Source organism: Barbus barbus, assembly GCF_936440315.1.
Source record: "Barbus barbus genome assembly, chromosome: 2".
Taxonomy (NCBI): domain Eukaryota; kingdom Metazoa; phylum Chordata; class Actinopteri; order Cypriniformes; family Cyprinidae; genus Barbus; species Barbus barbus.
The window spans coordinates 3,609,312-3,621,527 of record NC_136730.1 but is presented as its reverse complement, the minus strand read 5'-3'; the positions used below and the strand labels follow the sequence as shown (position 1 = coordinate 3,621,527).

At 37.5% G+C, this 12,216-nt stretch overlaps 1 protein-coding gene across 1 annotated transcript; it reads left to right on the top strand.

The window, feature by feature from the left end:
* The first annotated feature begins 7,182 nt into the window (after nucleotides 1-7,182).
* LOC306878853 (uncharacterized protein) lies at nucleotides 7,183-11,999 on the top strand. The gene is made up of 3 exons (XM_079431416.1): nucleotides 7,183-7,242; nucleotides 7,465-11,105; nucleotides 11,467-11,999. The coding sequence occupies exon 2, from the start codon at nucleotides 7,519-7,521 to the stop codon at nucleotides 11,068-11,070; it is 3,552 nt and encodes a 1,183-aa protein (XP_079287542.1). The 5' UTR covers nucleotides 7,183-7,242; nucleotides 7,465-7,518; the 3' UTR covers nucleotides 11,071-11,105; nucleotides 11,467-11,999.
* Nucleotides 12,000-12,216: the final 217 nt, after the last annotated feature.

Here is a 12,216-nt window from a genome sequence, read left to right as displayed (position 1 = left end):
AGATCTGACTGCAGATGTATCAAATGGTAAGCCAATGATTTAGTAATGCTTTGTCTGAAAATGACTTTTATTTTGATCATGTTATCAAAACACTCACATGCAGTAGGGGGCGTTGATACGGTTTCCTATGCAATGACATTAGCCAATCATAACAGTGGCCGATTACTGACATGCTCGTCACTTAAAAACAGGTCATTTTAGAGGCAGGTTCAGAATGAAAATAATAATTTTCCACATATTTATAGATTTTTGTGTGTGTGTGTAAAAAACCTCAAGTAAACCTCAAGGAACATATTAACATAAAAACAAAATCCATGTCATGACCCCTTTAAGCCATGGTGCTGTGCAGGGAAAACAGGGCTGCGTTCAGCCCCGAAAAAAATGGTACAAAATGTTTATTAAACGGAAACGGTGGTGCATTGAACACCCTGTTCTGATGAAGCAAGTGTTGCAACTATGGCAGCTGAGAAGGCCATTCTTTTTGAAGAATTTTCAGAGCCTGGTGAAATCGGTATAGATACGTGTTTAATACTACAAAATGCTTGATGTTACAGTCACTGCCCTTACCGTCCAGAATAAAAGAGAACATCCCAGTCGAGTGAAAAGACAAACATTTCCAATGAAGAATAATCCACTTCTTACCTCCGAGACTGTTATGATCTATATGACCTTATTATTTTTATTGTGAGTATTAGGCTTATCATTATTGCTGATCATTGTTATTGTGCTATGATATTGTAATATTTACCACTATATAATCAGAAGAGCATAGAAAAGTTTATGGAAGTGTCACTCCACAATACAATAGCAAAATATATAAATGGAATATTGCATGCAACAAATCTGTCGTTGTTGAACTGCTGCTGGAAAGAAAGGTAAAATTTGCATGCACACTGTCCACAGTTAAAGGGATCCAGGGGGCCTGGCATATAAGAGATCTTTGTACCATGAAAACATCTTGAAAGTTTCAAAGCTTAAAACATCCTCCTTATTATAAACAAAGCAATTATTTAATCAAGCTCCAAAACAGCTCTTTAAAATCGTCATCAGGGCACAAATATTTGCCTAGACACCGCCTCCAGAGCAAGACATTGACGAATCTTCTCACCATAGGCCCTGCCCTTTGGCATCCAGTTGCTTAAGGGCCGATGCTTGATTATGTTGAATGTGAGTGTTGCGTCGCGTCAAAAGCAAATCTTGTCTACAACGGATCAGGGACAGCTTGTCTGATGTTTGTCCTGCCATTGCTCTTCAGAAAAGTCCTCCAGGTCATGCAGATTCAAAAGCTACTAACATTCGCTGATGCTCAAGCAGGAAACAAGCTGCATTAAGAGACGGGGGTGTAAACTTTTGAACAAGATGATGAAGTGCATCATCAGTTTTTTTAAAGATCATATGTTAATAATAATTAATCATTACACCAATTTACACCAGATATAAGCACCATTTCAATTAGTGATGGTCTGATTATCATTCTTATATGTATTGTTGCAGGTCCTTATAAGTCCCTTTAACTCACATTTGGCTCTTGGTGAGCTCTAAATTTGGACCCTGAATGCAAGAGAAAGGATTCAAAGCTGTTCTGAAAGAGTATAATATCTTTGAAAATGAACCTTTGATCCTTTGCAAATTTGTATTTTATGATTATATAGGTGAGCTTGCCTTAATATTTAGCCTGTCTGGCCTGTTAAGATTATAAGAGTCTCAAAATAAGTCTTAGCAAAGAATAAAATAAGCCCTGTACTTATATTGGGCTAATAAAAAGTATTTGTTAGCTCCAGACCAAAAAAAAAAAAAAAATGTTATGCATTTTTTTTCTTTTTTTTTTAAGTGATTTATTTTATATAGATGTTTTACCTAGAACATAAAATAATAATTGTTGTAATTAAAACTAGTTTTGCAGTGCACCTGAAATAAAACTTCCATTTGCACAGCAATGAAATTATTTTAGAACAAGTTGGATCAAAGTTATAGACAAAGCAAAAAAAAAAAAAAAGTTCTCTGTGATCTTATCTGTAAGATAATTCTCAAGACTCATGCACATGCTTTTGATGAGTACAAAGGTTGTTTTCATTGAATGTTAAAATGTTTCCTTAATGTGGGTGAAATCATTGCATGATGAATATGATTTCATATTGGTTGAGACCCTTCTAATGCAATTATTTCTAAAACATTTCTAAAAGTTCATTAAGTAATAAAACACAAAAAAAGTCGGCTTGTGGTCGTCACTGCTGGTTCTAGGAATGAACATATCTCTGCTTTTCTGGAGTATTCCGTGTTCCAGGAGCATTTTCACTGAGGAGGTAAGACAGAAAGTTTGCTCTTAGATTTTTATACTGTATGTTTATAGGCAGTGGACTAATCTGTGCATTAATTCTTTAAATGAGTGGCACTGAAGTCATACGGTAGTTTGGATTTTTGAGTGACAAACTTCACTGTTTATGATCATTGCTGTTGTCTTTTGTGAAGCTCTACGGATACTTTTGTGAAGCTCTACAGTCACTTATGGACATAATAATAAAAGTAAAGGTGCTTTTTAACATACCCTAGTGAAAAAACTAAATAATTAAATAAACAGTTGTTTTATTTTAACTACAATATTACATGCATTTATTATGCACAGCTGAGCGGGACATGCTTCTCCCTTTTTGTCCAGCAGCGGTTAACATTCTCATAAATATTTCTCATAAATATTTATTTACTGTTATATTTTTATCATTGATTCACAAATGAATATATTGGATATTTTTTTGTCTTTTGTGATGCACTAAATATTCACCCACTTATTTTCATAACAATAAAAGTAAAGGTGCACCAAAATATGCACCATTTTATGAGTCGAATGTAAGTTTAATGTATCACTAGAACTAGGTGCATACACGTTGTTACTAACAGCAAGCATTTTGGAATTTTATTCACAACCAGCTATTCAAAAAACTTAATAACACTAAAGACATTTGGCTGGGAAGGACTTCAGCTAGAATAAAAAAAAAAAAAAAAAAACTATGTCAAAGCATTTGGTAAATCTTGACAGAGGCTGGTGTGTAGGAAATATTAATTTATATTTATCTTTAATAGCAAATGTCTTCAATGTCTTTCAGAATGTTTAATGTATAAATATGAAATATGAAGAAAGGCACTGGGGTCGAGCGTGGCTTCAACTCACAGTCGTTACCCAGAGACCAATCATCAAATCCGTACTGAGACAAACTATCAAACCCATTTGGTAGCTCAACTAGGGGACGCGAGGAGCGAGTGGTCTCCGGGGGTTCACCCGGCAGAACCTCACTCACTTCCTTTTGCTCTCCATTGACACACATTTCTGCGGCCTCATACCCGGCAAGAAGGCCGGAGAGGACAGAATTTGAGGTGAGCCACGTCTTCTTCAACAAGAAGGCAACTCGTGAGCGGAGTGTACCCATGGTACTGAGGAACTAAGCCATTCAGGGCTTTATAAGTAATTAACAAGATTTTAAAATCTATACAATGTTTGATGGGAAGCCAATGCAGTTTTGACAGAACTGGGCTGATATGGTCATACTTCCTGGTTCTAGTAAGGACTCTAGCTGCTGCATTTTGGACAACTGTAGGACAACATTTGTTGATCAAATGTGCAGAACAACCACCCAATAAAGCATTACAATAGTCTAACCTTGAGGTCATAAATTGGAACGAAATGTCGTGTCTCGCAGGACCACGGTGCTACATAAATACAGACATACAACAATGAAGTAAAAAACACTATAAACCTATACACTACTAACCTACTGACAGATTTAACTATAAGTATACTATATATAAGTATTTACCCTATACAAACTAAAAGAATAAAGGATAAAAAATACAACTATACGAATGCTTCACATAAATATCACCCTATACAAACTAAAAAATAGAAGATAAAAAATACAAACTATATGAATGCTTCACAAATACTGTACATGTGTAAAGAGAGACATTTGGAGTCAAGCAGCTCGTTGGGGAACAGTGCAGGATGATTTGTAGTGCATGAGCATGTAAACATACATATATTGCTGAGTCTTTTGTGGGATTGTGCACACGCAGCAGTGTGTGTAAGTGTCCATAGTGCACATAGTGTAAAGTGTAAGTGTCCATAGTGTAAAGTGTCCATAGTGCACATAGTGTAAAGTGAAACAATTTGACGTTGAGAGCATAGGTCGCAATTTAGATATGTTTTTGAGATGGAAAAACACAGTTTTACAAATGCTAGAAACATGGCTTTGTAATGAAAGATTGCTGTCAAACAGCACACCTAGGTTCCTAACTGATGACGGAGAATTGACAGAGCAGCCGTCAAGTAGATAGTGTTCTAGGTTATTACATGTGGGGTTTTTAGGTCTGATAATTAACACCTCTGTTTTTTCAGAATTTAGCAGTAAGATGTTACTTGTCATCCAGTTTTTTATATCGACTATGCATTCCGTTAGTTTCTTAATTTGGTGTGTTTCACTGGGCCGCGAAGAACTATAGAGCTGAGTATCATCAGCATAACAGTGAAAGCTAACACTGTGTCTCCTGATAATGTCCCCCAAGGGTAACATATAAAGCGTGAAAAGTAACGGCCCTAGTACTGAGCCTTGAGGTACTCCGTACTGCACTTGTGATCGATATGATACCTCTTCATTCACTGCTACGAACTGATGGCGTTCAGATAAGTACGATTTGAACCATGCTAATGCACTTCCACTAATGCCAACAAAGTGTTCTAGTCTATTTAAAAGAATGTTGTGGTCGATAGTGTCGAACGCAGCGCTAAGAACTGATAAACAGATACAACCAGGATCAGATGAAAGAAGCAGGTCATTTGTAACTCTAATGAGAGCAGTCTCAGTATTATGATACGATCTAAATCCTGACTGGAATTCCTCACAAATACTATTTTTCTCTAAGAAGGATTATAATTGCGAGGATACTACCTTCTCTAGTATCTTTGACAGAAAAGGGAGATTTGAGATCGGTCTGTAATTAACTAAATCTTTGGGGTCAATTTGTGTTTTTTTTAATGAGAGGCTTAATAAGAGGCAATTTGAAGGCTTTGGGGACATATCCTAATGACAATGCTGAATTAATAATAGCCAAAAGAGGATCTATGACTCCTGGAAGCAGCTCTTTTAGTAGTTTAGATGGAATAGAGTCTAACATACATGTTGTTGGTTTAGATGATTTAACAAATTTATACAATTCTTCCTCTCCTATAGTAGAGAATGAGTGAAATTGTTCCTCAGGGGATCTATAGTGCACTATCTGATGCGATATTGTAGCTGACGGCAGCATGGTTACAATTTTATCTCTGATAGAATCAATCTTGGAAGTAAAGTAGTTAATAAAGTCATTACTGCTGTGCTTTTGGGAAATGCCAACACCTGTTGATGCTTTATTTTTAGTTAATTTAGTGATTGTATTGAATAAATACCGGGGGTTATGTTTGTTTTCTTCTAGTAGAGACGAAAAGTAATCAGATCTAGCAGATTTTAATGCTTTTCTGTAGGATAGGGTATTTTCCGGCCAAGCTATACGAAATACACCTAGTTTTGTTTTCCTCCATCTGCACTCCATTTTCCTGGTTGCTCTCTTTAAGGTGTGAGTGTGCTCATTTTACCACAGAGTCAGACTGTTTTACATTTACATTTATTCATTTAGCTGACGCTTTTATCCAAAGCGACTTACAATTGCTATATATGTCAGAGGTCGCACGCCTCTGGAGCAACTAGGGGTTAAGTGTCTTGCTCAGGGACACATTGGTGTCTCACAGTGGATTCGAACCCGGGTCTCTCACACCAAAGGCATGTGTCTTATCCACTGCGCCATCACCACCCACTCACGTTTTCTTTGATCTTCCTTAAGCGTAAAGCAGCAACTGTATCTAAAGTGCTAGAAAAGAGAAGAGTCCATTTTTCTGTTAGATCATCAAGTTTTTCTGCGCTGTTGGGTATGCTGAGGAATTTAGATAAATCAGGATTACAAACAAAAGTATAAAGATTACTTACAAAGCAGTCTTGTGTGGTATAAGTGATGGTTCTACCATACTTGTAACAAGGAGTAGAATTTACAGTTTTAGCTATATGGAGTTTACACAAGACTAGATAATGATCTGAGATATCATCGCTTTTCTGCAGAATTTCAACACCACTAACATCAATTCCATGAGACAGTATTAAATATAGAGTATGATTTCAACAATGACCAAAATGTTAGGTGTGAAATTGTAAATGTGGCAAAAATACTTTGTGCACATTTCAGGATCAGGTATCATAGATGAGTTTGTTTTCTTAAAGGCATACAAAGGGCTTACTGTAAGTTCATTTGATTCATATAAATCATGTGACATTAAAAATGAAAATAAAACTGCAGCATAAAAATTATGCAAACACTATGCAGGAATCGGGCAAAACTAACTAGACTCTGGCCATTATATACAGTACACATAAGTGCAACTAATGAGCAAGTAAGAAATGGCTTTGTGTAATCAAGTGAATCAATAAATAACCATGGTAGCTAGTGGAAGAATACAGAAGGCATACACAGAAATTGACGAAAAATATAAAATTCCTTGAAAACAAAACAGAAAACACCAGAGATTGTGACAGCAGTAGCCTATTCCAGTGTGTCGGGCCAAAGGCAGGGAAACACAGACAATTTGCTCTCTCCGCTTCACTTATCCTGCATGAGTTTGGATTGTGGACAACACACCATCACACCACACCTGAAATGCAAAGAAACCTCTATATACACAACTAATAAACTGTATCACACCATTTTGGTACTTTCCAACACAGCTGAAAGTGAAAGACTGCGCTGCCAGGCAACACCACAATAAAACAATAACCAAGTAGTTAGACTTGCCTGCAATTACCATAGGTTTTGCATTCAAAGCTGTTCTAAAATCATTTGAAATACATTTTGAAATAATTTTAAAGCACTTTGAATTACCATTGTGTATTAAATGTACTATATAAATAAACTTGCCTTGCCTTGCTTAAATGTTAAATTAGGGCATAAACAGTTTCTGTTCTCCATATGTAATAAATAATAGGACACACTTCCTGATCTTTCAAATCACATGACAAACTTAACACAATTGATATTGTGCCTACTGGAAATTCCAAAGCATGAGACGTCATCTTCTCAAACTGATATAATGAAACTCCCTTGAGACTTTTCACAGATGCCTCTAGAAGACTTTTGCTGAAACAACTCCACAACAACATGACCTCAAATGATGTAAGTATTATAAATAAATGCTTTCTCAGAGAAAAAGTCTGAATAAAATAAATAAATATACATTGAAAATAAAATTTTAAAACAAGCTAAACTTTTCTTTATGTAAAATAAAGTATATTGTTGTAGCTGTTCTTAATTATTTTGTTCATAGTAATCCTTTTGTCTGCTTATGTTTATCAGTTAGCATAAGTTTAATTCCATGTGACTTTTTCTAAACTACAGAGAGGCATGCATAATTGTGAAAAATATCAAGACTGAACTAACAGAGTTTAGAAAATGGAATCATCAGGAAAACTGCTGTCATCACGACTGCTTTCCCTGCTTAAGAACGGACAATGGGAAAGAGATGATGTTGTTAAGTTGTTTAAAGTCCTTGTGAATACCTTTAAAGGCAGGAATGAAGATTTTCACACATGGATGAAAATCCTTCACCAATTGGAGATTCACAAAATCCAAGTGTCGGAATTGAATTTCCAAAATGGTGATACAATTGTGGATCAGATTAAGGCCAAAATTAATGACACTAAAGAGAAAACACTGGAAAATGTTGTGAAGGAAATCAGTGAACAATCAGATATTGATAAAGAGATGATGGCACAAGTGACAGATATTGTGTCGTCTGTGAATCATTCTCTAGCAGCTTCTACAGAACCACATTTACAAGGAATAAAGCAAAGTCTGTTTAAGCTCTGCAAAGCTGTAGAAAAGACACAGAAATATAAACCTCGAGTGACTCAGATGGTGTGCTGGTGCATTCTGGTTCTTTCTAAATCAAGTCGGCTGGTTCAAGTTTTAACAGGAGAAGGAAAGTCGTGTATCGTGGCAATGTTTGCAGCATATCAGGTCATGATGGGAAAAACTCCTGACATCATCTCCAGCTCTCCTGTACTCGCTGAAAGAGATGCTAAAGAATGGTCTGCATTTTATAAGGAATTGAATATCACTGTTGATGTCAACACCAATAAATCAGAAGATGAAGAGCTTAAGAAGTGCTATGAATGCCAGGTGGTCTACGGTACGACTAATGATTTTGCAGGTGATTTTCTGAGACAGTGCTTTCACAGAAAAGATGTGAGACCTAAGAGAGAGTTTCAGTGTGTTATAGTGGATGAGGTGGACTCACTAATGCTGGACAAAGGTCTTGAAGTTGTCTACTTAAATAGCAATATGCCTCTCATGGAACCTTTGAATGAATTACTGGCTGAAATTTGGTTGATCATTAACCAGCTGAAGCGCTTAGAGACTGGAGAGATTTTAGGCCCAGTTCAGCTCTTCTCTCAGGTTCTGTCTGAAATCATTACTGAAGATAAAAACACTGATCAGCAGATGGCTGTAGATGGTGCAAAACAACTAGATAATGCAAGTGTTGACCAAACAGAGGCATTTCTAAACATGTTTGTGATGAAATTTCCTGAGTATTTCTTTAAACTTTACCAGGAAGGGCCTGATGGGAATTTACAGAATCTGAAAGAGATCAGTCCCACAGGTACAAATGGGAAACCAGAGATATCTGTTCTTCTCCTGGGGAATGGAAAATGTCGTTTAGTGCACTATGAGGAGAACTCTCTAGTTAAGTCATTGGGTAAAATTATCATAAAGTGTTTGCTGTCTGAATCAAAAGAACAAAATGAATCTTGTATCCCGGGCCTTCAAGACCTCATTAATGGCAAGCTACACACCTGGATTGAAAATGCTTTGCTAGCCACAAAATTGACTCTTGGGCATGAATACATTTTTCATGGAGATGGAGTCGTTCCTGTCGATTACAAATGCACTGGTGTTGTGCAAAACATCATGAGATGGGGGGAAGGACTTCAGCAGTTCCTAGAGATGAAACACCAAACTAAACTGTCCAACATGAGTCTAATAACAAACTTCATGCCTAATGTGGGTTTATTCAAGAAATACTCAAACCAGATCTATGGCATCACAGGAACTTTGGGTGACCAAACAGAGCTTGACATGCTGAAGAAGCTCTACAGTGGCATTGACACCTGTAGGATTCCCTCATTTAGACGAAGGAAACTTTATGAGCTGGAGGGCTTGGTGATACCTGAAGAAGACGAGTGGATCAGAACCGTCTGTGATGTTGTTCAGGATCAAGTGACCTCCACTGTCTATCGAGGTCAACGAGCAGCTCTCGTCATCTGTGAAACCATCAAACGTGCTGAAATGTTCCACAAGTCACTTTCAGACACAATCTCATTAGGCAAACTAAAACTGTACGTGAATAACAACATGGATAACTCTACCATAACAAATTCAACCATTCAAGCAGGGGACATCATCGTTGCCACTAATCTAGCAGGTCGAGGGACAGATCTAAAGGTTTGTGAAAGTGTAAATGAGGCAGGAGGTCTATTTGTGGTGCAAACCTTCTTACCTCTGAACGTCCGTGTTGAACAGCAAGCCTTTGGACGAACGGCTCGTCAAGGGAGTCCAGGATCTGCTCAACTCATCATGTGTGCCAGTCATTTCTCTGACTCTGTTAAACTAGTGATGGGTGAAAACACCAGTTTACTCAGCCGTCTGAACAATCTTACAACTACACTGATGTCACATCTTACAAGTATATTGATGCCACGTGTATCCACAGAGGGTCTTTTTGAGGAAGCAGTTAATAACTACCCGATAAATAACAGCTCTCGAACTCATGTAGCAATGGTCTCTGCTCTAAAAAGCCTCTTAACTGTAAAATCAGTACGATTCATGGAAAGTAATCTGGAAAAGGCAAAAGATGCCAGAAATATTCTGGTGAAGATCAGACTCTCGAGGTTTCTTGACAAAGATACTCCAAAAATCATAAAAAAGGAAGAGCTTTTTGCTGTTTACCTTAAAGTTTTGGATGGTGTTTATGAAGATGATGTTTTCTCTGACCAGTGTGATGTAATTGTGCCCTGTCTTCATGAGTGTTGGGGTCTGTGGCTCCTGATGAACTTCAGTGAGAAAAAAAACCTTGAACTGATGAAGGAACATCTGATGATGGACTTATCGAGTGCAAAGCAGAAACTTTTGAGTAGACAGTCCCCATCCTCCATGGTTTACTATTACATCAGGTCTGGTAACAACCTCCATGAGAAGGGATGCCTTACTGAGAGCATTGAGATGTTCACCAAAGCTTTGGAGGATGGTGCATCAAGAGAAATCATTCCTCTCTATAATCGTGCACTGGCCACAATTAAGAAGAAAGACACTGGTTATATTGCACAAGCGCTGGCTGACCTGATAAAGGCTGGCATGGCAGTAGATTCATACAAGTCACATCTGGCAAAGATTCTGACTTATGTGAAATTATCAAGCCAGGAGACAAACGTGGATGGCAAAAATTTGCTCACCAAACAGTTTCGAGTGAAGTTTATGATTGTAGATTTACTCAAGATGAACATTCAAGACTCTGTAATAAAGTTAAAGAGGGTTGAAAGCAGAGGAGGAAATGTGAGACTGTTGGAAAAACATACAGTGTTTTTGGCAGAAGGCTTGATGAAGTGTGCTATAAGTACACAAATTAGCCCGGCTGAAATTTTTGCAATTGTTCTGATAGATGACTTTATAACCAGAGCTGAAATCAAACAAGATGGTGTGAGCCTGGCTGAAAAATTTGCAAAATTTTGGGCGGAAAACTTTATGAAGAGGACTGGAAACAGAGGAGATGTGAACCCGACTGAAAGACTTTCTAGTAGAAGGACTTCTTCCTTTCTGCCTGATGGCTCTCTGGTAGAAGACACCATTCTCAGTTCAGTAAGAGTTCTGAAAGATCTGCTAATGGAATTTGAACACATAATGTATTTGGGTCTTGACCTATTTTCTCTTTGGAGACCATTTCAGTGAGCATTTTCAGTGGCTTATTTTCAAAGATGTTTAAAGTAAAAAAGTCGTGACGTATTGTCAAGTATGGTGACCCATACTCGAAATTGGTGCTCTGCGTTTAACCCATCCAAGTGCACACACACAGCAGTGAACAAATGCACACACACACACACACACCGTGAGCACACACCCGGAGCAGTGGGCAGCCATGCTGCGGCGCCCGGGGAGCAATTGGGGGTTCGGTGCCTTGCTCAAGGGCACCTCAGTCGTGGTATTGAGGGTGGAGAGAGCGCTGGACATTCCCTCCCCCCACCTACAATCCCTGCCGGCCGGGGGCTCGAACTCGCAACCTTTCGATTACGAGTCCGACTCTCTAACCATTAGGCCACGACTTCCCCACTTCCCCGACTTAAACAGTCTTGAAGTGACACTCCTCTTGATGTGATATGAGTGGTGGTTAAATTTGCATACACATATATGCATGTCGACACGCGCACACACACACAAAAAAAACCTTTTATATATCAGGAACTGTTATTCCAATGACCTTACATTTACATGAGTTTCTCATGCGGATACAACCTTACTAGGAATGTGCCTCTGAAAATGTAAATCATGAAAGATATTAGGAATAGAAAGATAATACACCATACTTATTGTTAGATTAGTAAGATATCATGTTGTGTATTTATGTATATAACTTTTATGCTCTATGTACAAATAAGTGCAAAAGTGAATTATGTAAAAACAACAACAACATGGACATCAAAGAATCATTATCATTTTCTTTGTCTTATTTGCCTCTAATTTCTGGCTTTTGTTTGATGCAGTGCAATGATGATGTTTTCTCAGACCAGTGTGATGATGGTGATTCCTCACAAACAATATTGAGTAGTACTTACTGTATTAATATGATGAAACAATAAACAAGTAACTATTTACTTAAGGTGGCCAAATTGTCTGTTGCCCGTTATTTGTTCTATTCTCCTTGATTCTGGCTGTTCTGAGAATTGCTTCTTTGGTGTCTATTCATCATATTACAACAGTTTAACAGTACGTTTCATGTAAGGAGCCTATAAATAAAATGAAAAATTAAGGGGGGAAAAATTAAACATTTATGTTCAGTACATTTCCATCTAAAATTATATTTGTTGAAATCTAATACAT

Coding starts and splice junctions, on each gene's coding strand:
- LOC306878853 (XM_079431416.1), top strand. CDS start 7,519: ATGGAATCATCAGGAAAACTGCTGTCATCACGACTGCTTTCCCTGCTT.